Source organism: Pteropus vampyrus, unplaced genomic scaffold (genome assembly GCF_000151845.1).
Source record: "Pteropus vampyrus isolate Shadow unplaced genomic scaffold, Pvam_2.0 Scaffold109, whole genome shotgun sequence".
Taxonomy (NCBI): Eukaryota; Metazoa; Chordata; class Mammalia; order Chiroptera; family Pteropodidae; genus Pteropus; species Pteropus vampyrus.
The window spans coordinates 3719891-3746634 of NW_011888890.1; the positions used below are offsets into that span (position 1 = coordinate 3719891).

Sequence of the window (26744 nt, forward strand, 5' to 3'; positions counted from 1 at the left end):
TGAAGGCAGGTGGGATCAGGCATTTGAGGTGGATTCCAGTGTGAACTAAAGCCTGGAGTTGCAGACTCATATTGTACTTGGATACAAAAGCAAGAAGTTCATTTTGACTGGGGTTTGGGATATTGTAGGGGGCGAAGAAGAATGGTGAGCCTCTATAAAATCATCAGCATTCCAGGGGAAGTTGCAGTTTGGATTTCTGTTGTGGAATACAGAGAGGAAAGTGGTGGATTTTTTTTTTTTTTTTTTACCTAGGATGATTTTTGACTCCCTGCTACTTCTAATCCCAGGGATATTTGGCAATGTCTGGAGAATTTTTGGTTTTCATAACTGGGAAGGTGCTGTTGGCATTTGGTAGAGAACGGGGTTCCTGTTAAACATTCTACAGTGCATAGGACAGAACACCACAACAAAGAATTATCCAGTCCAAAATGTAAGTAGTACCCTGTTGATAAACCTGCTCTAGTGGAACCCTACCAGAGTTGAGGTCTTAGTAAATTGTCATTATTCTTTGTTCAAGCATCTGAAGCGATTTATAACCCAGCCATGTGCCATTTTGGACTGCTGATATTGCCATGATGCTAACATTTGATAATATAGATTCAGGATCCCTTAGTCACATTTCTCAATTTAAAAGCTCTGAAATTATAGTTTCTTCATAACTTATTTAGCAGTAAAACCTCACCTGCTCTGTGTCATAGTCAGTGTGTTTGATTGAAGACCTTTCTTACGATTTTATATAGAATGCTCAATGCATTGTATCATCTTTCTAAAAATTTGAAGTTATGTATTTGGAAATACTTCAAGCCTCAAAAGTTTTTGATAAGGGGTGGGTGGATTTATATATTGGTCTAAATTTTTGCCACATTTGATTTCTTTTAAGAAATGAGGAAGTATTAGTAATGCATATTGATTTTTTAAATTCCAAAAATGACATAGGATTATTGAGAAGAATCTCATCTGTGCAGTGCTTACTGTGTGCCAGGGGTGTTCTCAACACATTACATGTATTAACTAATTTAAGCTTCAGAATTCTGTTGTTGTTTACAAGTGAGGAAACTGGCATAGTAACAGAGTCAAGATCTCATTCCTACTATAATTGCAGAAACGGGCTTTGAACTCTGGCACAGAGAAGGCTATAGTCGCTAATCTCAGTAGTTAGAGAAAGCCGCTGTTTGTATTTGGTTGTATTTCCTCGCAGCGCTCTCGCCAACCCCTTTGCCTCACTCTCTGTAGTTTCACATAAATATTTGTTAAATGTTTTTCAAAAGTCTGATTGTTAAATGGCTGCTTCGCCAGTTAAAATAAGAGCTGAGTAAACCATATTTATTTAAAGAATCTTCTATTTTTGACATTTAGGCTGTTTTCAGTTTTTCACAATAGAACATTGGCATGAAATGAACACGTTCGTATATAAACATTTGTTTACATCTCTGGTTACTTCTTTAGGGAATATTTTTAAAGAGAATTGCTGAGCCAGCATGTGTAACTTTTTACAGACTTTTCATATATGCTGCAAAACATAACATATTATACTTCCACTAGTATTTCACCTTCATCAGCTTGAGTGTTAAAATATTTTTTTCCCTGATTTCTGATTCTGAGATGCAAAAGCTTGGTGTTTTCTGAGAAGATGGACAGATGACAACATTTAGTATAATTTTTTAATTTGTCAGGAAGCTAGAGGTAAAAATAAAAATTTCCCAGGAAAAAGCACCCCAATTAAGTATTTGGAACAACTGTTTTTTGAAATTTTAAATTTCAAAAGAAAATTAAATTTGATAACCATTTCTTTTCAGGTTGATTCATGAAGTTAAATTGCAGCTCCATTTCACATTATTATGAAGAGTCGGCAGAAATAAAGGTATCTGGCATTAGGGGATATGTGCCACACACTGCACTTTGTGTTGGGGGTGCAGTGAGGATCAAGTTTATAATAACAATAATAGCAGATGGTTGTAAGTGCTTCTTAGGTGTCAGGCACTGTTTTAATTGTTTATATATATATTAACTCATTTAACCCTCACAGCAGCCCCTTGAGGTAGGTACTATTATTATTGCAAGGTAACTGATGAGTCTGAAACACAGAGAAGGAAAGTAACATGATCACAAACAGCTACTAAATGACAGAATCAGGATCTGAACCCAGGCAAAGCCTGACTCTGCTAGTTGGAGGGGCAGCCTTTAGTGGATTGGTGCAGTACTCTAGGCATGAAACAATGGTGACTTTAGCTGACGGTCCAGCAGTGGGGCGGAGAGAAATAGAGAGAGCAGAAAGGTTTTGAAAGAGGAAATTCATCAGATTTGATGATTGGATGTGAAGGAAGAGGGACAAGACTAGGTTTTCTAGTTTGAGTGACTTGCTAGACATTGGTAACATTAGTTGGGGAAGACTAGGGAGGAGAGAGGAGCAAATTTGGGGAAAGGATTGGTTAGATTGGAGGGATTTGAAAGATGGAGATACTCAGAAGGTCATTATCTCCACGCTATTGGGGACTTAGCTTTGAAGCTCACCAGATTTGCCCTCGTAGTCATCAGAAAATGATTTTCTTTCAATATTTACAATGTGTAGTTTATGTGAAAGTTTTATAACTTTTAAAGATGTTGACAAAATTTTAATTGGTCGCTGTAGTTTTCATGTATCAGACATTAAAAAATTGAGTCATTTGGATGCCCTTTTAAAAACTCCCTTTAATATGTATAGACAACTTGGTAGTATGATTGTGCCATTATTTGCATAATCAATAACCTCTGAATAAATAGTTTATGACTTTTTTTCTTTATTCTGGATAATTTTACATGAATATCTTTGTGCATAAAATACTGTCAGCATTCAGGATTATTTCTTTGGAGGCAGATCAGAACTAAAATTACTGAATCTTAGTACATATTGCAAAATTACTTTCTAGTGCTAATTTATGTCCACCAAGTATATGCCGGTTTTACCTCTTAATCAGCCGGTGGGTTAAAAGTTGTTCTGATGATCACTGTGACACCATAATTCACTTCCTACTTTTTGTAACATACTCTGTATTCACAATCATAAAATGACATTGTATACTGTGTCTTTATTTCATTACGATCAATACCTGATTCACACAAAACGTTGGCAATAATTTTTATAAATCTAATCAGATAAGAAAGTGGAGATGATAATCATTGTTCTTTAATTCTGAAAGACTTGGTGCCAGGATGATATCTACATTTATTTGAGATTAAGTCTGACTGATAGCAGCAGAGACACCTGGAATTCACTAGAAGATGCCTGTTTATCATTGTGCATTTTGCCTGTCTCTATGTGATAAGTGATGGATAATTAAAGCCATTATGTGGATAATTCAAGATGAAAACAAATTTTGCTTTAAATTATCTAGTTATTTTGGGCAAAATTAGGATGACTTTTTGACCGGAATTATGCCAGTAATTGTCTCAATTTTCTACTTTGTTTTCCACTTAGCCCAGTAAAAATTTTACTTGCCAACCTTTAAGTTCTATATTTTTCCACCTCAGTTTTCCCCTGACAATGTCCCTATTTTGTGTAAGATTTTTGAAGTAACCAAGTCCTGCCTTCAGAGCCATGGATTGGACTTTTTTGGATTGTTCCCAAATGTAAATTTTGGGAAAAGTAGGATCAAGCTCTTTCTTTTTTTGTCATTTTGAAATTTTCTATATTTATAAACTGATTTTTTTCTTGTGACCTTTTAATGAATTTTCATTATGAGTTGTTACGAAAGATTATTATTTAGTGATTACTCATTAGCTTGGTTACTTGCCAGAGTGACACATAAAAAAAAAAAAAAGTTTGCCACCCATCTGCTGCTTCCCATAGCCCCCAAACAGTCATCAACTAGAACGATAATATGCAAATAAGCCATCTGCAATGTCCAAATGGGAGGTCTGCCAGTAGCTGGGTAGTAATTTCAGTAGCTTTCTTAAGAGAGGGGGTATTTCTAAAGAAGTAGCTTGATTTAAAATGTTTCCATAGTGATAGGGGCATTTGGAATTGGGTACCCAGGCCACTTGTGAGTGAAAAATCTTCTGTTTCCAGATTCAGCCTCTACCTGTGGGATGCCTGTGTTTCATCATAGATGTCCTCAACTTATATTTTGTATCCCTCTACAAAGATTAAACAAAAGTGATACCAACTAAAAATGTACAAGAATATTAACTGGGATTGAATAATACCTGTGGTTTTCTGATGCAGCTCTAGGCCTGTCTTCTTCCCTGAGAAAGTGGGCGCCCTAATTTTCAAAATGAGGAAGGTGAGAGGCAGCCATAGAGGGTAAAGAGTAATGGAGCTGAACCTGGCCTGCTAGTCCTTTGTTTGACAGGATATGTGCTTGGGACATCTCTTGCTGTGGTTTCTGAGAGTGAGGACTATGCTGGCTGATGTACTGCAGAGTGGAATTATACTTACTCTTTCCCCAGTTCTTCCATTTCTCTTGAGGTTTTTGGTAATTATTGTCCTGTAGCTTGCTTGAAAGTGTTGTTTGAAAGTGTGAAGTAAAGCATTGGTTCTGTTCTTTCTCCTTTCCTTTCCATCAGAGGGGACCCCAGAGTGGTAAGTAAGAGTGAGGAATAAGAGGCCTGTGGTGTTTTTATCAGGTCCCAAGCTATGTCTGAATGTCCCCCAGATCTAGAAATTATGTTCTGGCAGTGTTGAATTGTGTTTGACGAGCTCATGAGAATTCAGGTGGAGAAGTCCAGTAAGTAAAGTGGTTGGAAATACGGACTTCTGTGGTGGTATGTCTATGTGTAGTTCAAACCTCAGATGTGAACGAGAGACTTTGTAGGCCAGTGTGTAAACTAAGAACAAGAGACCCATCAGTTTTAGGGAATGAATTGAAGAAAAGTTGCCTGTTAGGGAGAAGTCAAAGAAGTAGGGAATCCAGAAGAGAATGATGTGCATGAAGCTAAGACTTGACAATGTTTCAAGAATGTAATCATGTCGTTTTGTTTGTTTTTACTTTTTGTTTGGAAATAATTTCAAACTTACATAAGAATACCTGTGTACCTTTACCCAGATCAACATGCTGCTTTCTACTTTATTGTTTCCTACACACACACACACACACACACACACACACCCCCACACCCACACACCCCCACACACCCACACCCCCCCCCCACACACACACTGTGTTTTTCTGAACCACTTTGAGGATATATTACATACATCATGAACTTTTACCTCTAAATACCTAAATATTTCTTTCCTAAGAATTGGGATCGTCTCATATAATCACAGTACAGTTACCAACTTTAGTAAATTTAACATTGGTAATTATTGTTTTTATGAATCAAATCTAACAATTATATTCTAAGTTGGCCAGTTAACTCAACGATATCTTTTATAATGTCCTCTAATACAGGATCTAGTCTAGGGTCAGATAGTTCCTGTCATTTCATTCATTAGCTTTATTAAACTGAAATAGCTTTTAAGATATACATCCCTTCCTTCTAAAAAATAAAGAATGGTCCTAAGTTTGGGGTTGCTTGCTGTTGAAAGGGTGAAATAAAGCATTGGTTCTGTTATTCCTCCTTCCCATCCATCCCCCTCGGATTCTGGCTATACAATTTCAGTTGGAATATTTCATAGGTGATGTGTCCTTCTCAAGATGTCATATCTGGAGGCAAATGATGTCCATGGGTAGTGCTAATTGTCATCACTCTGTCAAGATGTTGTTTAGTTTCTTGACTGTATAATTACTGGGTTTTTTTACTGTTTTTTTTTCTTCCTCCCAATCTATGAGGAGACACTTTAAGTTCATGCAAATATTCTGCTTCTCACCAAAATCAATGCAATATTTAGTGTCGATTGGCAAGTTTTACTGGAGTCCATCTTGCGATAGGTGCAAAATCGGTGTTATCTAACTTGGTACCCCTTCCAAGTTTACCAGTCAGCTTTCAGCATGGTACTGTAAGCAAGAACCCTCCCTCATTTCTGTCTGTCTGTCTGTTATTGGTATGGACTCATGAATTTCTGATTTCCAGTGGTTTATAAGTCCCTAGTAAACTCAATTATTTTGTTGCTCAAATTGTCCCAGAGTTGGCTAGTGGGAGCCCCTTCAGGCTGGCTCTTTGTCTATGTGGTATTTTTCCATTATTTTTTTTGAGAACATTTTTTACTTTCTGGCATAATGAGCTCTTTCAGGGTCAACTTGTGTATACTCTGCCCCAGCCCTGAAATCAGCCATTTCTTTGAGCAGTCCAGATTCCTGTTAGTGAAGAAAGCGTACAGCATTTCAAGGTGCATGTTTTCAGTGATCCTCTCAGTTGTACGAAGTGTGAGGCCAGTGCTTTGGAAACTTCCAATTGCTTGGTTGATGTATTTTGAATTAAGTTGAAATGGTGAGGTATAGAGGAAGGGCAGTTTTGATTTGCAGTTGTTAAATGAATATGCATTCAGAGTACATCTGAGATGAAGATTGTTTTTGTATTTCATTTATTTGTAAGCCTTGGCTAGAGTTAGCCTAACAGATGGTGTCCCTTTTCCTCTGGCCGTGCCTTTTTGGGAGGGGTCTGGCCTGCATTTTACTGGACATTCTTATCCTGTTCCTCTCCCATGCCTGCACTTTGAGTTGTTCTGCTGACTCACTAAGCTCTGTAGGCTCTCCTTAAACATTGAATCATCATGAGTGAGTAAGCAGGTGGAGGAGGTGAAAGGAGGATGTTCCATGGGAGCAGCCTGTGGAGGCCATTGGTCCATGCCTATTGTTGACTGGATCCTGATCTGGGAGCTTCACCTTGTTCTGTTGCATGGAATGAGCAGAATTATAATTGCAGGGCTGTGGGAACACACGGTTTATTTTGTACAATCCACTTCCCCTCATTTCCCCTAATTTACCTGACGGTTTCTGACATTTTCTTACTGTTTGGAGCAACTTAAAAAGTATTCCTACATGTCCCATCAAGGGATGCTCTTCATAGGAGCCTTGTGTGGTAATTGGGGAAAGATTAATCCCATTTTACAGATGAGGAAATTAGGCAAAAAGTAACTTTTCAAAAGGAAACAGCTAATAAGTGGCAGAACTGGGACTTGACCAGCTTTTCTCTCTCTTGATTCCATACTCCTTCACATTGGTCTTGGAAATTCAAAGACTGAACCCGGTAAGTGAGTCCCCTCGAAGTGGCCTAGGACTGGAAAGTGCTGGGGCTAAGAGGTGGGGCAGATTTCTTCCTTCTTAATCAGCTTTCTATGTGGGGCTTCACATATTGAGGATATACTTTTTCAATGTGAAAGAGACCCTGAGGTCACTCTGTGTCCTCATGGAGAACCAGACCCAGAAAGTATGTCCTAAACCCCAGGGTTGCCCCAAGGCAGTTTGGAAAAACTGTACAATCATTCTCTCTCTCTCTCTTTTTTTTTTTTTGGTAATTGACGAAGCAGAGCAGCAAAGCTGTTCTTTTCTCCTTGTCGTTATTTTGGACTTCTTCACCTGATCTCCCTTATCTGAGCTGATGGGCTCTCTTATAGGGATGGGACAGTTATCCTTGTGTTTCTCTGGTTATGGTTCACAGGGGGAGGCTCTGGCCCTGGGGCATAGCAGATGGAGCCTGTGGGAGCCTGTGTTCACATGCCTCAGCAGGCAGAGGTCTGGGATGGGTTCTGACCTCTACCTGGCACCTGTGCCTTTTATTGCCTCCATATGTCAGGATCTCACCCGCTATGAGTATTTCCAGGTTTCTTCTGGCCTGAGGCCAGGTTTGGAAACACCAGAAGGTGTGTTGAGGAGGACCTTTGTGAGGGGCAGCTGAGAAGGTGGCCTGACATTAGAGAACTACACAGATGCCACTTCCAGAGGCTTCACTGGACCTGAGGTGTGCCTTCAGAAAGGCCGTAGTTGGGCTCTGTTCTCACCTCTCACATTTCCTGCTCTGGTTTCATTTTTGTTATTTTGTTAAAGGCTTCACGTGTTTGGATTTTCAGATGGATGGCATTCTAGTGAAGTTACTTTCGGAGACATACCAGGTAACCTTTACCAGCAAATTGAAGGCCATTAAGTCAGGAGTTCTTAGGGTGCACTCCCTAAAATGAAATGTGTGATGTTATTTGTGTGTATTAATGTGTTTTTTTCTGAGGAGATTCCATAGCTTTCTACAGGTTCTCATATATATTTGACAGCCCTTCTTTAAAGCACAGCCTCCAATATGTCTTTTCTACCTTCCCTTGGAGGACTGGCTTTGCCTGCTGTGTCCCTTATAGATTTCTGAGCCCTTGAATTTGTGGAAGAGTCCAGGGAGAGTAGGCCTTGAAAATGGCCTCTTCTTACTGCAACATTTTGGGGTTTTTCTCCCCTTCTTCCTTGTTCCCTCTCAGTTCCCTGAGCAGGGCTCTGAGCCAGGACTTTGTGTTAGGCCCTGAACTATGTGCATTTCCTCACTTAATTCTCATCATTACCCCGTAAGGTAGGTGGTAAACATTAAATAACATGTTCAAGCTATTAAATAGAGGAACTTGGACTACTAGGAAAATCTGCCAGATTCCAAATTTCAAAACCAGTGTTCTTTCAATACAATCAAAGAACAAAAACACCAACTGTCATTTTCTTAGCATCCATCAACAAGACATCCTCTAGTTCTGCTCCCTCTTCTTCATCCTGTGGTGCCAAAAGGCACCCCAAAGCATGGGTGCTGCTCACGGGACACCTTCAGCTCTTCTTCCTAGCTTGGTCTTTGGGGGAGTAATGGCAGAGCTTTCAGAACGTGCTCAGTCCCCAGCCACTTTGCTGGATTCTTCATTCCCAGCTCAGCTGAGAGTTTCTGGCCTTCTTGCCTACAGTGACTTAGCTAGAGAACGAAGAGTAGCAGAAGTGAAGTGTTTGCAAGAAGACCCCATTCGTTATCTGATTTTTTAAAATTAGAAATAAGAAAGTAATCATAATTACAAGGTGTTTTTAGTGTAGCCACATTAGCATGAAAAATAGAAACCCTGAAGCTCATGGATTTTAATTCTAGGAGTGCAATTTGGATGTAATGCTATGAATATCATCAATTAAAAAATAAATTGCTGTGGCTGTGCTCTGATGGCATTCGGAGACGGTAAAGGTGTTCATTATCCTACCATGCTCTTTCATCCTTCTGTGATAACTGTGTAAACAAAGAATAAAATCCAGATAAACTTCCTGAGATAGAGGTTCTAGATGGCCTTAGCGGAAAAGACACCTGCCATCCAGAGGGGCTGTGTGGCTCTCTGTGCAAGAACCATGGGGATTGTTTCTTTTTGCTGCTCTAGTGACTCAGTGATACCATGGTCTGGCAAGGTGTGGCTTTAGCCTCCCTTCTACTTTATTTTAACCCCCTCATACCTCACATTTCTTACTTTTTTCTCACCATTGCACAGGCTGGTGTGAAGGCCAGTGCACAGGAGATGTAAGAGCTCTAAGATGTCCTGGGTCAAAGGAGTGCTAGCCCTCCGAGGAAATGTTTTTGCAGCATGAAGCTCAAGTCATTGAATATCAGAGATGTGACATTGTGACCATGGCCAAATTGCTCTCCTGTGTCCTCTTTTGGACATGGTTACATCACTCAAAGGAATGGGTTGTAGTTTAAGGGAGCCAAAATAGGTCAGGCAGTTAACATTGTCACTGGCACAAGGGCGTTCAAGATGTGACTCTTCTCCCTGCCCCCTCACCTTCCTAAATACCCCAACCCAGATAGAACCTTCTTACTGGCTGGAAATAGAGTAGGGGCATTAGTCTGTTTCTCAAACACAGTGCCACGCTTAAAAATACATCTCTAGTTCTGGAGATGGCCAGGTAACTTTATTTGGCTTGTGTGCGTATTTTGTGTGTTTTAATTAATTTCTAGAAAATTAAATTGTGTGTGTTAAGTATACACAAATGCTGGTGTCAACTAATGAGATATAGCTTGGTGACTTCAAACCCTTTGATTTGATGATCTTAAGGTGAGAGGAGATAAAGTAACAACATGTATTTGAAGCTAGAAGCCCAGCAGCTTGTTTGGAGGAGTTCGTTTTAATGGGTAGCTTTAATTTCCAGCAAAAAGTTCTGAGTAGGTTTTGTCCAGCTAAAGGGAGGATTGTATATTGGGTACTAACTATTAATGGATGAAATCTTGCCAAATACGCTTTTATAGATCTTCCATGTGAAACAAGGCTTCATATAGGTTGCCAGCTAAGAATTGATCTTGGATTCAATTTCGTCAGAGAAGCTTTAATATTTTTAGAAGTAATGCTCACCCTAGCACAGCATATGGTGATGTGTAATACCAGCTGTTTATACAAATCCATGCTTTAATTAATTTCTAGAAAATTAAATTGCCTCTTTTTCCCCTGATGCCTTTAGTCCAACCTATATGAAACTGCATCAGAGTTCATAATGTGGCCTTTGCAGAGGACTTCGAGTTGAATTGGGTTGCTGACCTTTAGGTATGAGTATCGCACAATATTGGAATGGCCGGAGCCAGGAGACCTGGGCTCTGGCCCCAGTTCTACCTTTCCTGAAATGTGTAATCTGAGCCTAGTCACATGGCCGTCCTGGCCCTCAGAGTGTGCAGTTATTAAATAAGGGGGTTGCATGATCTTTAAAATCCTATCATGTTTTAATTTCAATAAATTATTATGATAGCTTCATGATAGAAATGAAATACAGCATTTGTAAGTCTCTTTCCTAAAATCATGATATTATATCCTTTAGAACCTGCAGCTTAGGTGGTTCTGAAGAGTAGTTTGGTAAAAAATAAGATTTAAAGAACCAAGATACTGATTTTTGGCCATCTGGCACAAGATTTTTGCCATGTTAAGTGGATTCCCTTGTTGTATATTCAAACAGCGTTTGTACCTTGCCTTAAACCTATTTCTTTTCCATTTATGCAGCTTTCACTTTTTGTGGTCATCCAGTCTAAAATCCACCTTGTGCATACAGCTGTGACCAGATTTTTCAGTTCCTAGAGGCCTGTTCATTGACAATGATTTGAACTTTCAGGTGCTTCCATGAGTATTTCTTTCTGTATATATTCTGACTTCTCTTAGACCTCTTTTTAAAGGCAATCCACAATAGAATCACTTGCGGGCATGCGACTGATAACAAGCATGGATTCCTGGTTCACATCTCATTCCTACTGGAGCCAAGTCTCTTGGAGTCATGTACAAGAATCTTCACTTTTAGCAAGCTTCACAAGTGACTCTCAAATTTTAATCATCCTCAGAATCTTTGTCTTTGGAAATTGAGGCTATACCTTTGATCATGTTCTCAGGGTCTAAGATACAACTTGTGTTCAGTGAATAAGCAAATAAATTGTACATGAATGGGCAAATATGGGAAGCTGTAAAATACCTTTACCAGTCCATTTATAACTGAAGGCTGTGAAATATTTATTGAGTGGATGAATGGTGTTGATAACAAGGTGATGGAAGTAGTTTTTTCATTTATAATTTCTAGCATGCTACCTTTCATTTCATAACAGTCTTCCAAAATCAATATATCTGTGTTAGAATTTTATTAAGTACATATCGAATATTACTGGATGCTGCTGTAGTTGTACACAGAAGTCTTTGACCTCGTATTCAGAAACATGCCACTCCCTTAGTGAGAAGCTTGTAGGACAGCATATGCATAGGATTTCAGTGTTAGGAAGGCCAGCAAGTGGACTGACTGGGAAGGGCAGAATGTGGTGGGTAGCAAAAGGCATATGCCCTGGCTTCTTGCTTTTTTCTTATTGTTTTAAGAAATTGGTGGTGCTCATATAACACCACTGAACCTAGCGACTAGGCAAGACCAGAGATGAACTGATTAAATAAATTACTGCTAATTAGCAGTTAATCTGGAAGTCAGATATTTCCTTAGTTTATTGTACAATGATGATGTAGCATTAAAGGCTTCAAAATCCCTTTTGGGAGATGGGGGTATAGGAGGTGGAGGTTGGTTCTAAGGCCCAGTCTCTCTGCTTGCTGTTTGTGGTCCAGACAGAACTGGCCAGTGATAATTTGTTCAGTCATGGCCCCTTTCTCCCATAATGACTGTAGAGGATTTGGACTCTCTTAATGCAGCAGTCCCCAACCTTTTAGGCACCAGGGACCGGTTTGCCTAAGATAATCTAACGCCTGATGATCTGAGGTGAAGTTGAGATGGTGATGCTAGCACTGGGGAGAATCTGCAAATACAGATGAAACTTTGCTCACTCTCCTACTGTTTACCTCTTGCTGTGTGGCCCGGTTCCTAACAGGCCACAGATGGGTACTGGTCTGCGGCCCGAGGGTTAAGGACTGTTGCCCTAGTCTGCTTATGCCTAGCACAGGACTGGGCTCATTGGCAGTCAGTGGAGACTTAACTTCAAGTCTTGATTCTGCTATTAACTTGTGTGACTTGGGTAAATCATTTAAATGTTTCTAGGTGTTTTTCTAAAGGCTAAATATTAAGGTTAGGCTAGCTTTGTCATTCTCTCTTATGTCTTGTTGGTCTGTGGTTTGTTCAGTGCCCTTTTATGTCTCCTGTGAAAGGTATAGAGAAGATGTCTTTGGACACTTGAGTTGGCAAATAAATTTTGAGCCCCAAGTAAATGCTAGGCACTCTTCTGGCGCTGGACATTACAGAACTAAACAATACAGTCAGGCTTTCTACCTTGTGGATCTTGTAGCAGGGTCCCGGATAGAGAAGGATAAGCATGCTCTTACATTATGGTATGCTGAAAGCTTCTGTGGAGAAGCACAGGGTCCAAAGCTAGTACCTATTTGAATGTCTCTAACTAGGATGAAGTGGACAAAGAAAGGGGTGGTGAGATAAGCACCTGACTGATTCATGAGGCCTGGGTTAAACTGCTTCATCTTTAAGAGCTCAATTTAATTCAGTCATGTGGGCACCTAAAATGGTGTCCAGCACCAGATTCTGGAAGCTGGAGATTCACAGTTCCTGCTCTCAGCCAGCACTTAGTCAAGCTGAGCAGGCAGGTGCCTTCTATGCAGGGTACAGTCCGGGGCGCTCTGAGTGTATACAACAGGGGAATTGGCTGGGCTGCATTATCTCCTTGAAATGTCTCTTGCATGCAGGTTGAGTGTGGAGTATTAATGATGGGGATTTTAAACAATAGTAACTCTTTAAAAAGATGTACGTAGCACAAAGCAACCTTGGATTAGGAAGGCTAAGCTATATTTTGTTACCTTTTTATCAGACTTTTAGATTCCAGCACAGAACTTGCCACTGCGGGCAGCATGGAAATATTTTAAAAAATGAATGGATGAACTATGTCATAGACAACCTGCCTAACCTATCTGGAATTCCCAGCATTTTACCCCACACCAAAACTCTTTGTGTATGGAAACCTTGTGATCTACAGCTATGTGGTACAGCCTTGATCCATGGTTCCATTCTCCATGTTAATCATAAATCTGAAAGATGACCTTCTTCACGACTGGATTCATGCCACGATACAGCTTCCAGCCATTTAGCTGTTTTTAGATGTTAGAGGAAATCAGATATTTTCTTTTGGTCCAGGAAGATTGTGCAAGTTTACTAGTCATAGAGTTAATAACCCTACGTCAAGCCAGATGTTTAACCTGTACTGGAAAACAATTTAAAGTAGACATTTAATTCAGACATTGTTTTTCTTGTGTCCACTGAACTGGCACTAGTCACCTTGTCCTTGACATAGTATTGAAAGTGAAAACCAAAATTAAGGCCAGCTGTCTCTATTTATTGTTGAAACAATTGCCTGCGTTGTTTTTCCTGGGTGATTTTTTATTGATTTAAATTCTTAATAGCTACTCTGGTATGTTAGACACTAGAGCAAAACGGAGGTCTTAAGTCACTTTATACATGTGAATGTATTGTTCCTGCTAAATGTCTTCGTTTTGCTTAAAGTAGAATGCCTGCTCTAACTTTCTTATTTCCTGGAAGGAAAAAGCATTCACAAGATGAACATAGTAAAAGTAGTATTTCTTGCTAACATGGTCTCTTCTGTAGTAGGCGTGTCCTCTGAAAACTGAAGTTATTAGATGGAGCGTGTAGTAAATTGAGGCATTTGGGTTTGATACTTTTAAGATGTAACAAACACTGGGTGGTTAATTTGGCTTATGATACATTTTAGCCCGATAGTTAAGACTATATCACAGCTTTAGCCACTTACTACTTGAGTAAGCATTGCTGGTAAGTGGAGAATGATTGGGGTATGGCCATCAGATTCGAGCCCAAACAGATCATTCTTACATTCCAAATCTTACGTAAGAGTTGTTTGGGAACCTTGGGAACTGCTTCTGAATCTCATAAACCTCTTCTCACAGCTTCTGAGTAGTAATCGTTGCACTATTATTATCTGTTGATATGTCTGTGTTCTTCCCTCGGTTGTGAACTCCTAAAGCCAGGAACTGTGTTGTAACATCTCTGAAAGAATGGATTTATATGAAAGACAATTCCGCACTGGCCTGTATGAGGACACAGAAATAGTGGAAATAACATGGTCTTCGGACACAGAAGTGTGGTGTGAGTCCTGTCTCGTTCATTTACCTGTGATGAACCTTATGGCAAATATGTTCTCCTTTCTGAGCCTCAACTTCCTTATCAGTTAAAGTGGGATAATAACCTCAGAAGTTATCGTTCATGTGTTCAAAACAACCTCAGTGTTTGTTTTGGGGGAGTCGGAGAATGTAGGGAAGTGCCTAGTGTAGAGCCTGTGGTCCTATCAAGTGCCCAGATAAGAGAAGCCACTCATGTCGTTATTACCAGTAAACTAGATCAAATACTCAATTTCCATTCCTCCATGCAGTTTGCCATTTGATCTTAAAATGCTGATTTCATAGGACTGATGTTTTGCCAGATAACCCTGAGAAGCGCTTACTGTTTTCTTATTTCCCAGCACAATTTTCAAGTCATTATTAAAGATGTAATAGTGCTATTGGACATTCATTTGTTTATTCATCCAGTATACAAATATTTACTGAGTGCTTGCTGCATCTTATGCCTGAGGCAGAGAGCTAGAGATTTGAAAATAAAACAGGTTATTTCTCTGTCCTCATGGAGCCTCTTAGTATTAGTAGAGACAGACAAAAAGTCAACATGTAAATGAAAGCATAGTCAGTTATGAAAAATGCCATGCAGAAAACCAAATGATGAAGTGAAGAGTTAGGGGTGATGGAAAACTATTTTGGACAAGGTGAGCCTTCGAGTAGGTCACATGTGAGATGAGTCTTAGAATGAGACAGCATCACCATGACCCTCTTCTCATGGGCCTGGAAGACCTGCAGAGCAACAGTGCCTTTGCCTCGTGGGCTCAGCCTGAACCACCAATCTCCACTGTGGTCACCTTGGCCCTTTGAGCCGACCTCAATAGGCAGATGGGCCCCCCTTTAGCTAAGCTGCTACCCTCTCCCCACTAGAATGGTCCCACCAATCACCGCTCCCCATCATCCTGTAGATTCATCGCTCTAGACTGTGGTGTCTGGCTTCTCTCATTTCCTGGGTCTCAAACTTTAATGGACATCAAAATCACTGGGCTTTGTCAGGACCACATTAATGGGCTCTACCTCTAAAGTTCAAGTTGGTCTGAGAATTTTCATTTCTAGAAAGTTTCATGGTGAGATCGGTGCTGCTGGTCTAAGAATCACATTTTGAGAGCTCCTAGTGACTTTCCGTCCTCAGACAAATAAGTTTGCATCTTATCCATTTGATTTCTCTGTAAAGTAAATATGGAGAGAACTTATACGTACATAGTATTTACTATATGATAAGCACTGTGCTTGTACTCTGTACACATTGTGTCATTAATATTTATAATGACCTTTCGAGGTAGGTATCATTATTTTTCTCTATGCTACAAATGAGGAAATTAAGGCATGGGGAGGTTAGGTGGCATCAAGATCGTTTAGCTAGGAAATGATGGGGCTGGGATTTGAACATGAGCAGCCTGGCTCCAGAGTTCACGTTCTTAACCATGAGGTGAAAACGGGTAGTATCTACCTCCTAGGGTTTTCCATAACAGTTATAACCTATGGGGGCTGACATGTATGTATTTTTAAAGTCTATTTCACTTACTTTATTCTATATATAAGAACACAGGCTGATTTCCCAGTTGTTAAGCCCCGCGGTATATTAAAACTGACTAGAAAGTGACTTTGGCAGGAAGGCTACTAGCCAAGTGCATTTTATGTAACAGTTGCTCTATAAAGGTGTGTTGAATGAATGTGTGAATTCTGAGTTGTGGGAATTAAAGTGAAACCATTTCCATTTCTCTCATGACATTGGATTAGATTTCTAATATAAAATTTCTTAAGCAGGACACAAAAAGCATGAACTACAAAAGAAAAAAGTGGTAAAATGAACTTTATCAAAGTTCAAAACCTTTTGTATCTTTCAAGGAATACCTAAGGAAAAAAGGCAAGTTATAAACTGGGAGAAAATATTTGTAAAACACAAATCCGACAAAGGGCTTGCATTTAGAACATATAAAGAACTCTTACAACACAATAATATGACAGACAATCCAATTAAAATTTGAGCATAAGATTTGAATAGGCATGTCTGAAAAAAAGATTCATAAATAACCAATAAATACATGAAAATATTCTCACCATCACTATTTGTCAGGGAAATGCATATTAAAACCACAGTGAGATACCACTACATACCCACTAGAATGGCAGAAATTAAAAAGACTAACAATACCAAATTTTGGTGAGGATGTGGAGCAACTGGAACCATTATACTTTGCTGGTGGGAATGTAAATTGTAAAACAGTATGGTAGTATCTTCTAAATTTGCCATATAAATTTGCCATTCTAAATTTGCCATATAAATTTGCCATATAATTCAGCAATCCAACACCTTGGTATTTATCAAAGAGAAATGAAAACATATGTCCATATAGACTTTAATGTGAATGCGAATAGCAGGACTATTCATAGTAATTTCAAACTGGATACAACCTAAATATGGCATATCTGTACTATGGAATACTACTCAAAAGTAAAAAGGAATAAAATATTAATATATGCAGATACATGTTGAATTTTAGTGAATCTTAAACAATTACGCTAAGTGAAAGAGGTCAAAACTCAAAATAATAAACACTCTCTGATTTTTTTTATGTGAAAGTTTATAATTGCCAAAACTAGTGTTAGAAAGTAAATCAGTGATTTCCTGTGCTGGAAACTTGGAGACCATATCGACTGCAGAAGAATACCATGAAACATTTTGTGATGATGATATTGTTGTAATTTGAATGTAGTGGAGGTTATAAGGTTGTATACAATTACAAAATGTCATCACACTGCACAGTTAAAATAAGTGACTTTAATTGTAATTTATTATTTTAATTGTAATTAGTGAAATTATAAAATATACCTCAATAAAGCAAAAACATTAAAAAATATGTTGCCTCTGCCAGTTCGTTTTATTCTACCAATGAAGCGTTTCTCAATTAAATGTGATAATAAAGAATTATTCTTCTAAACATTTTGTACTCATTCTTTTACTTGTCATTATGTGACTAGAGAATTTGGAAAGAGACTATTATTTTCCTTTTTTTAAAAAAAACAAAAACAAATTAATCCAATTTGCTGGCTCTTTATTATTTTTTCCAAGAGCATTATTTCCACTTACTATTAAAAGAGTGGTCAGGTTTATGGGACACATTTTCTATTTTGAAGTAGAGAGCTTGTACTTCATAATGTTAAAACCAACAACATTAGCATTTCTTTAACAGGACCTCTTTCAACAGGTTTTCTCCTCTGTGAAACAGGGGCAAGTCTTGCCCCCCTTGCAGCCTGCTTTGAACATGAACTGAAACTATCTGTCAGATGTGGCAGTACCATGCCCAGGACATGGTCCTCAGCAGGGCTGGCAGCTTTACTGTTTCCCCATGATGCTTCTTGCAGTTTTCTCAGCTCCAAAGCCTGGGAATGTTTTGAAAAGGTTTACTTGAAATGTTTATTTACTATGACTTTTATTTATTCCTTTACTTACTATTACCATGTCCTCGAAATGAAGGCTATATTATACAAATATTCAGATCAGTTTGAGCATATCATTTAGGCCTAATAGAATATTTTTTTCAACATGTTGTATAATGTAGCATAATAGTTAATAGCAGAGAATTTTAACTTTTTTAATTAAGGGGAGAATGTAAATGTATAAAAGCTTGAGGAACACTTCCATACTGTTTTCCATAGTGGCTGCACCAATTCGCAGCTCCACCAACAGTGCACAAGGGTTCCCTTTCTCCACATCCTTGCCAACACTTGTTATTTGTTGAATTTTTGATAATTGCCATACAGACTGGTGTGAGGTAGCATTTCATTGTGGTTTTTATTTGCATTTCCCTGATTATTAGTGATGTTGAGCATCTTTTCATGTCTGTTGGCCATCTGTTTGTCCTTTTTGGAGTTATGTCTCTTCATGTCCTCTGCAAATTTTTGTTTATTTTTTGTTATTGAGTTGTATAAGTTCCTTATGTATTTTGGATATCAACCCTTTATTGGATGTCAACCCTTTTTTGGATATCAACCCTTTATTATATATCATTTGCAAATATCTTCTCCCATGCAGTAGGTTGTCTTTTCATTTTGTCGATGGTTTCCTTTGCTGTGCAGAAGCTTTTTAGTTTGATGAAGTCCCATTTGTTTATTTTTGCCGTTTCCCTTGCTCAAGGGGACATACCCAAAAAGATATTGCTAAGACTCATGTCACATAGTTTACTACCTATGTTTTCTTCTACGAGTTTTATAGTTTCAGGTCATACATTTAAATCTTTAATTCATTTTAAGTTTATTTTTGTATATGGTATAAGAGAGTGGTCCAGTTTCATTTTTTAGATTTCCCAACACTACCTGGGATTGTCATTTCTTAATCGTATGTTCTTGCCACCTTTGTCATAGATTAATTGACCATATAAGTGGGGTTTATTTCCGGGCTCTCTACAGATGAGGGGGTTAAAGAGATGAGTGAAAAAGGTGAAGGGGAACATAGTCAGTGATGATGTAATAACTTTGCATGGTAACATGTCATTAGACTTGGTGTAATCTTAAGATACGTAAATGTTGAAAATGAAAAGCAAGTCTAAATGTATCAATATCAACAAAGTGTTCTTCAAATTTTTCTTGTAGTTTTTGCAGTCACAGTTAAAATCCTTTGCATGTTGATTCATGTTAAAAAATATAGAAAAACTTGCCTTTAGAGGTTGCCTAAATTTATGCATAAATTCTAAGTAAAATACTGGAATTAAATTTAGATGTAGAATTATATGATTCTGTTGATTATAACGAATTTGAAAATTTGTGTTTGATTCTTTCCTACATGAGTTTATTTTAAAAAATTATTAAGCTTTTATAAAGGAGAATTTTGGGGAGTAGATGCTGATTATTTTATCAATTTTCTAATATTACAGATGCTGTGCTTGTGTCGAATGTTACATTTTAGCCTTCTAACACCCAGTAGTGTTTCCCAGCAAGTAGCTTTTCAGGTCCCTCCGAAGTTAAGCTCAGTCACCATCTCCCCACTGCTTGGAGTGCATGCTGCTTATGGTAGCAGATGAGAGGAAAGATACGTCAATGAAATTAACCCATAAACATCTTGAATTCAGATTCTTGTTTCCTAATGATCTGAAATTAACAGGGCACAAACTTCATTTCTAAATTAATTTGTAAAGGAATTTAAGAAAAGATGGAAAGTTCTCTAATCACTAATATAGTTTTTGTTTCTCCTATGTGCAAAGCACTATGCTAGATATTGTGGGGAAGACTGAAATGAATAATAAATAGCTAACACTCCACAAGTTTACGTTGTATGCCAGATGCTGTGCTAAGTGTTTCATGTGGGTGATTTTCATTTAATACTTACAGCAGCTCTATGAAAGAGCTCTTGTCACACACACACACACACACACACACACACATTCTGTAATAATTGAGGAAACTGTTGCTTTAGGAAGATGCAAGTGGTGGAGCTGGGATTCAGATTAAGACCACAGAGCTGATAGTCCTAACTTCCACAGTTAACATCCAAAGTCTCACATTCCTCATCTGTAGAATGGGATTAACAAACTAGCTTGTTATGAGGGTTAAATACAATCACGCTAAAAAACATTTGGTACCACATTTAAGTACTCAATGGTAGTAGCTGTTATGGCTACCACTGGGAAGGGATTGTACAGAGTAAGATAAATAATGTATGTTAAGCGTTCAGTACACAGTGTGGCATGTAGGCATTCACAGATTCAGAGGCATCCTTTAAATTGGAACTTGAACATTGACAAGATTTTTTATATATGAAGATCAGTGCTTAGGGGAAAGAGCATGATCAAGATTAGGTGAATGCTTGTACTACAGTATTGAGATGGCATTGAGGACTATTAAGTAGTCGGTTAAGGTACATTAAGATACCCAATAAGGGTAAGAAGCTGGATGGCAAAGGTAATTTGGGACCCAGTCATTAAAGACGAATGCCAGGCACAGAAATTTGGCTAGCATGCCCATTTAACTTGCTAAAAAAATAGGCAGTATTTATTTTTTATGTTGGTAAGTTATTTAGATACTTGAGAAGGAGAGTTCCTTTGGACTATTTTCTTGTTGCCATCATTATATATACATTTATTTTCCAAAATATACTAACTCAGTATATTTTGGAAAATAAACGTATATATAGAATCAAAGCTGTTCAGGAAATAAGCCATTGGCTTCATTCAAGTAGCTGCTTAAGGTTCTAAATCATTGTGTTGACTGATCTCAACTATTGTCTCACTTCTGTGTTTTGGTGTATGTGAAATGTTCAAGAGTTTCCTGTGATAACTTTTGTTCATTCAGCTTGAAATGATGAAAGCCACTCCTAACAGGAGGTGATAACATCAGTTACAAAGGAGAACCTAGCAGCAAAGTACTGTGGCCTGTGCGTCACATCATCAACCAATTTTTTTTGAATTATTACAGTGAAATCTAGATACAAGAAGCACCACTTCATCAGAGATTTTATTTTATTCAGAGTCTAATTGCGTTTCCCGTGTGTCTGTGTAGACAAATAAATCTATTTGTGTAGGCTTTTATGCCTTTTCCCTTATATTAAGCATTCATCGTAAGGTTCTATAGTATACACTTTTTAAGGCAGAATTACAACCATATTTCGAATTTAATAGCTCACTTTACATAACAAATACTGCATTCTGATTTGGTCAAAAGGTCTCTGTTTTCAGTATGATTTAAATGAAACCATAATAATGGAATGACAGATAAATCTGTAAGTTACTAAAGGTATGATATTTAAAAGGACAGTGGGAAATGCCATAAAACTTACTTTTTCTACATCAAATGAAAAATAAATTAGTTTGCTATGTGCCTATATAACTTATACAAGTGAGTTTGCTTCATTAGACTTAGCTCAAATGAGGCAACAAAGTTTTCTTTTAATAGGAACATGTAAGGATCATTCCAAGCATAAGGAAAATAATGAATGTTTTCAGTTATTTTGAATAAAAAATGTATAATACTTTTTTTCTTGGAGAAGTTAAGATACTTTTTCCACTAAGCTTAAATTTTGAACAGATAAACATTTCAAACCAATTCGTTATACGTCCATCGTAACAGGGAAAAATGAGGAAGAAAAATCACAGTTAACAGTTTTGACAGGTTTGTACCAAAATGGTGTTTAATACATCCAGATGTTCTACTGGGAAAGAAATGTAGAATGACTCATACTTTAAGTTAATTTAAAAGAAAGGCCTTGGGGGGAGAGGGATGGTAAAAGGGGTCAAATATATGGTGACAGAAAGAAATCTAACTATGGGGGGTGAACACACAATGTAAATATATGTATGCCTTACTGTTAAAATGTACAGCTGAAACTTACCAGATTTCCTTAACCAAAAATTAATTAATTAATTAATTAAAAGAATGTTATCAATGGTCTAAGCAAAAATTAAATTAATTAAATTAAATTAAAAAAGGCCTTCCTACCCACTAGTTTTTATTTAGTGTCCCATACATATCTAATATACTGACAATGATATCTTCCTGGAGAGAGTAAAGTTGACTTCATACCACCTCTGATTAGAATTTCAACTAAAAACAACAGTTGAGATGATGTGATTTTCATTCAGATTCTCACTGCAGTTATGGAATAAAATATTATTTTTGTGTATTGATATAAAATAAAATGTGATTATTGCTAGGATTTTACTTAAACTATAAATAAATGACATCCTTGTAACAATTTGAAGTACACAAAAGAATATGAAATCTGCTCTGTTTATTCCTCAAATTTCATCCTCATGTTACTTTATAGATTTGTTGAAGGTGTTTGAAGTGATGTCCACTTGATGTTTTCATGGTCATTTAACAGAAACATACTTTGTAAAGTCACAGGCAAATACTAATATAAAGAATAAAGCAGACTTTATTATAGATTCTGGGCCTGTTTGGAATACAGCAGGTCCTCGAATAATGTTTTGTTGTAACATTGGTGAGAAAAAAGGAATCCTGGCCTGGGCCACAGTCTTTGTGGAGTTTGCACACTCTGTCTATGTCTATTTGGGATTTCCCTGGGTGCTCTAGTTTCCTCCCACATCCCAAAGTAATACATGGGAGGTTCATCTATGTGTCTGATTGTCCCAGTCTGTATAAGTGTGGATGTGATATGCCCTGTGATGGAAGAGTGTCCTGTCCAGGGTTGGTCCCTGCCTTACACCCTGAGCTACAGGGTCAGGCTCCAGCCACCAGCAACCTTGAACCGGAATAGCGGGCTGGAAAATAATTATCTTACTTGTTTTTATTCATTTTGCTTAAATAAATGTATAGCTCACATTTATTTCAGTGATTAGTATTAGAAGTCTTTTGGGTCTCTATTTAGAAGTTTGGTAATGTTTTTGTGACCAAAAATATGCCATAAAAACTTAACTCTTGTTTATCTCAATTAGCCTATGGTAAAATTGGTTTCACTATTTTGCTGAAAGCTGCAGTTTCCAAGAACCTATTAACCACCTTAAGTGAGGACTTAGTATATATAAATACATGAGATTCCTCTTGATAATTTTTTGTTTTAGAGCATTTTGAGTCTTTCCTCTAACAAATAGGTATGTTTCCTGTTCTGTAGAAGAAATGGTTTCTTCTCCTTCACTGTTCACCCTGATGTCCTAATTATAGAACCATAAGAATTTCCCCCATCTGTATGTGTGTGTGTGTATGTGTGTTTGCGTGTGTGTGTGAGAGAGAGAGGGAGAGGGAGAGGAGGAAGAGGAGAAGAGGGGAGGAGGTGAGAGGGAGAGATGGAGAGAAGGAGAGATGGAGAGAGGGAGGAACGACAAATGTATTCTGTTTCTTGACTTTGCTTCTTGATTCTTTCTTTTTTTCATACGTCATGTTTATTGCAATATGTGTTCACCACCCAAAGTTAAATTTCTTTCTGCCACTTATATTTGACCCCCTTTATCCTTATCTACCTACACTCCTTTCCCTCTGGTAACCACTAAATTGTTGTACAACTCAACACCAAAAAACAAACAAACGAACAAACAATCCAATTAAAAAATGGGCAGAGAACCTGAACAGACACTTCTTCCAAGAAAACATACAAATGGCCAACCAACCTATAAAAAGAAGCTCAACTTCACTAGCTATTAGGGAAATGCAAATCAAGACTACAAAGAGATACCACTTCACACCTGTTAGAATGGCTATCATCAACAGGACAAGTAATAACAAGCGTTGGAGGAGCTGTGGGGGGAAAGGAACCCTATGAGTGTCTATGAGTTTTTGTTTGTTTATCTTGTTTATTGCTCTCAGTTTTATATATGACATATGAGTGTAATCATGTGGTTCTCAACTTTTTCTATCTGATTTATTTTGCTTAACATGATAATCTCCAGATCCATCCATGTTGTCACAAATGGCAGTATTTCATCTTTTCTTATGGCTGAGTAATATTTTGTCATATATATGTACCACATCTTCTTTAATCTAGTCATATATCAAAGAGAATTTTGGTTGTTTCCATATCTTGCCTGCTGTGAATAATGCTACAGTGAACTTCATGGTGCACATATCTTTACAGATAAATGTTTTCAAATTTTTGGGTCAATACCCAGAAGACAGATTGCTGAGTTGCATGGTAATTCTATTTTTAATTTTTTGAGGGACCTGCGTACTGTTTTCCATAGTGGCTGTATCAGTTTACATTCCCACCAGCAGTGTATGAGAGTTCCTTTTTCCTCACAACTCCTCCAACGCTTGTTATTAATTGTCCTGTTGATGATAGCCATTCTAACAGGTGTGAGGTGATATCTCATTGTAGTCTTGATTTGCATTTCCCTAATAGCTAGTGAAGTTGAACATCTTTTTATAGGCTGGTTAGCCATTTGTATGTTTTCTTGGAAGAAGTGTCTGTTCAAGTCCTCTGCCCGTTTTTTAATTGGATTTTGTTGTTGAGTTGTATGAGTTCTTTGTATATTTTGGATATTAGCCCCTTATCGGAGGTATTGTTTGCAAATATCTTCTCCCATTCAGTTGGTTGCCTCTTTGTGTTGTAGATGTTTTTTGTTTTTGTTTTTTTTGTTTTTTTTTGTTTTTTTTGCTGTGTAGAAGCTTTTTTAGTTTGATATAGTCTCACTCACTTATTTTTGGTTTTACTACTCTTGCCTTTGAAGTCTTTGAAGTCTAATTCATAAAATCTGCTCTAAATCCAAGGTCCGTGAGTTTAATACCTGTGTTTTCTTCTATGTTATTTGTTGTTTCAGGTCATATATTCAGGTCTTTGATGCATTTTTGAGTTAATTTTGGTGTAAGGGGACAGAAGTCTAGTTTCATTCTTTTGCATGTGGCTTTCCACTTTCCTAAGCACCATTTATTGAAGACATTTTCTTTTCTCCATTGTATGTTTTTAGTTCTTTTGTTGAAAATGATTTGCCCATATATACAGGGCGGGGGGCGGAGGGAAGGGTTGTTTCTGGCCTCTCAGTTCTCTTCCATTGGTCTCTGTCTGTTTTTCTGCCAATACCATGCTATTTTGATTATTGTTGCTTTGTAGTATAATTTGAGATCAGGCAGTGCAATACTTTCAGCCTTGTTATTTTTTCTCAGGTTGGCTTTGGCTATTCGGTGTCTTTTGTGACTCCATACAAATCTGATGATTTTTTTGTTCTATTTCTTTAAAAAAATGCCATTTTGATGGAAATAGGTTAAACTTGTATATTGCTTCTCCCAGCTGTTTATTCTTTTGAGACTCCTAATCCTTTTACTTCTAGTCTCCAAATCTCTTATTCTGGAGAGTTCCTTGACTTGGTTTTCTTAGGTACAATATAGATTTCTGGGCTGTGTCTTTCATTCATAGTGCTCGTGTTCCTCAGCTGGCTTAAATTTTTCTTTGTACTCATTTTTAATTCTTCTGGAATTATCGCCTGCTTTTATAATGATGTCTACCTGAGACTAGAAAATTTTGGAGGGGGAAAGAAAGGGAAAAAAAAGGAAAGATAATTACAGTTCAATGAACAGAGATGTAGAAAAACTACACAAGATATTATCTAAAAGAATCTAATTGTGTTATAAATAGTAAAAATAAGACTATATCCTGACCATATAGAATCTCAGGATATGCTGCTACCTAGTGTTTTCTTACTAAATTTTTTCACTGATTACTTGGATTGAGAACTGCTTATCTTTCTCTAAGTGAGAAAGCAAGACCCTCTCTGAAACAACAGTATGTGACTCTGTGGAGAAACTTGTCTGGAGTTAGGTTTGTCCAGTAGGAAATAAAAAGAGAGAATTCTCACTAATTGAATTCTTTCTGTGTGTTAACCTCTATGCCAGGCACCATCCCATACCATAGTTGTCTCATTTAATTCCAAACAGAAATTCTCTAAGGAATAAGTAGCTACTACCATTTTACAAGTAGGCCCAGAAAGAACTGACTGAAGGTGGTAAACAGCAAAGGTGGGAGAGAGTCTGAGGAGAGTCACTAGCATTATAATCCTTGGAATGACAAAGTCGTGCAAAGAAAGAGCACAAAAAAGTCATAGTGGTTGAGATTATGCATGTACTGTGTAGGGAGCGGGTAAGAAAAGACCCGTGTGTTGAAGCTGAGAGGGAGTTAACTTTTCCACGGGAGCCTGAAAGGTGAAAGCAGTTGAGTTTGAGAGCAGCTGGATTGTGCTGGTCCTATAAAAGAAGAGGACAGATACTCCTTGGTGAACATTCATGAGGACCTTCACAGGAGGCTGACGTGGAGAGTACATGATAACCTAGCTCCAAATAGGTAGAAAACATCTAATTTATAATAAAAGAAATGACTGGAAAGATTTTTTTAACCCCGATAAAAGTTGTTGTATAGTTACAAAGCCAGGCCTCTGTCATTATTTATTCTGCATTTTAAGCTTTGACTTTTCCGGAGTCTGATTAGCAAGTAGCTGCTAGAAGGTGTCAAGCAAGGAGAGAGGTGGCCAGCTGTGGGAGGGCAAGAAAGAGAGTCAGATGAGAATCCACTTCCTAGTCAGAGGAAGAAAGCCAGGCTGGAAAATTGATTTTTCTCTGGCTACTTCCTTCTGCCACCCTCTGACCCTCGATGCCGTGTTAAAGAATTAATTGTCCTTTCTCTCTATCTTTGTTCATATATGATTCATAATCTCTCTTTACTATGGTGATTATAATTTATTTCTTTTATGGGTTTCTGTGCTCTTTACCCTGAATAAGTGTACTGCAAGAGAGAAGGATACAGTTGTATTTTTTTCCTCTTTTTTCAGTGAGGTTTGTTATCCCAATAAATGAATAAGCAGTAATTGAAACTGTAGCAGAAGATTTTAATTTTGCCTTTTGGCTAGGCAGCGAG

At 37.8% G+C, this 26744-nt stretch overlaps 1 protein-coding gene across 1 annotated transcript in view; it reads left to right on the top strand.

Annotated features, from left to right (window-relative positions):
- Positions 1–400: 400 nt before the first annotated feature.
- The window catches only part of SH3GL2 (SH3 domain containing GRB2 like 2, endophilin A1), a 151009-nt gene continuing 124665 nt past the window's right edge, over positions 401–26744 (top strand). Inside the window, exons 1-2 of the mRNA XM_011365338.2 lie at positions 401–430; positions 1797–1861. Of these exons, the coding sequence (XP_011363640.2) occupies positions 1805–1861 (57 nt within the window). The 5' untranslated portion in view covers positions 401–430; positions 1797–1804. The remainder of the gene's footprint in view (positions 431–1796; positions 1862–26744) is intronic.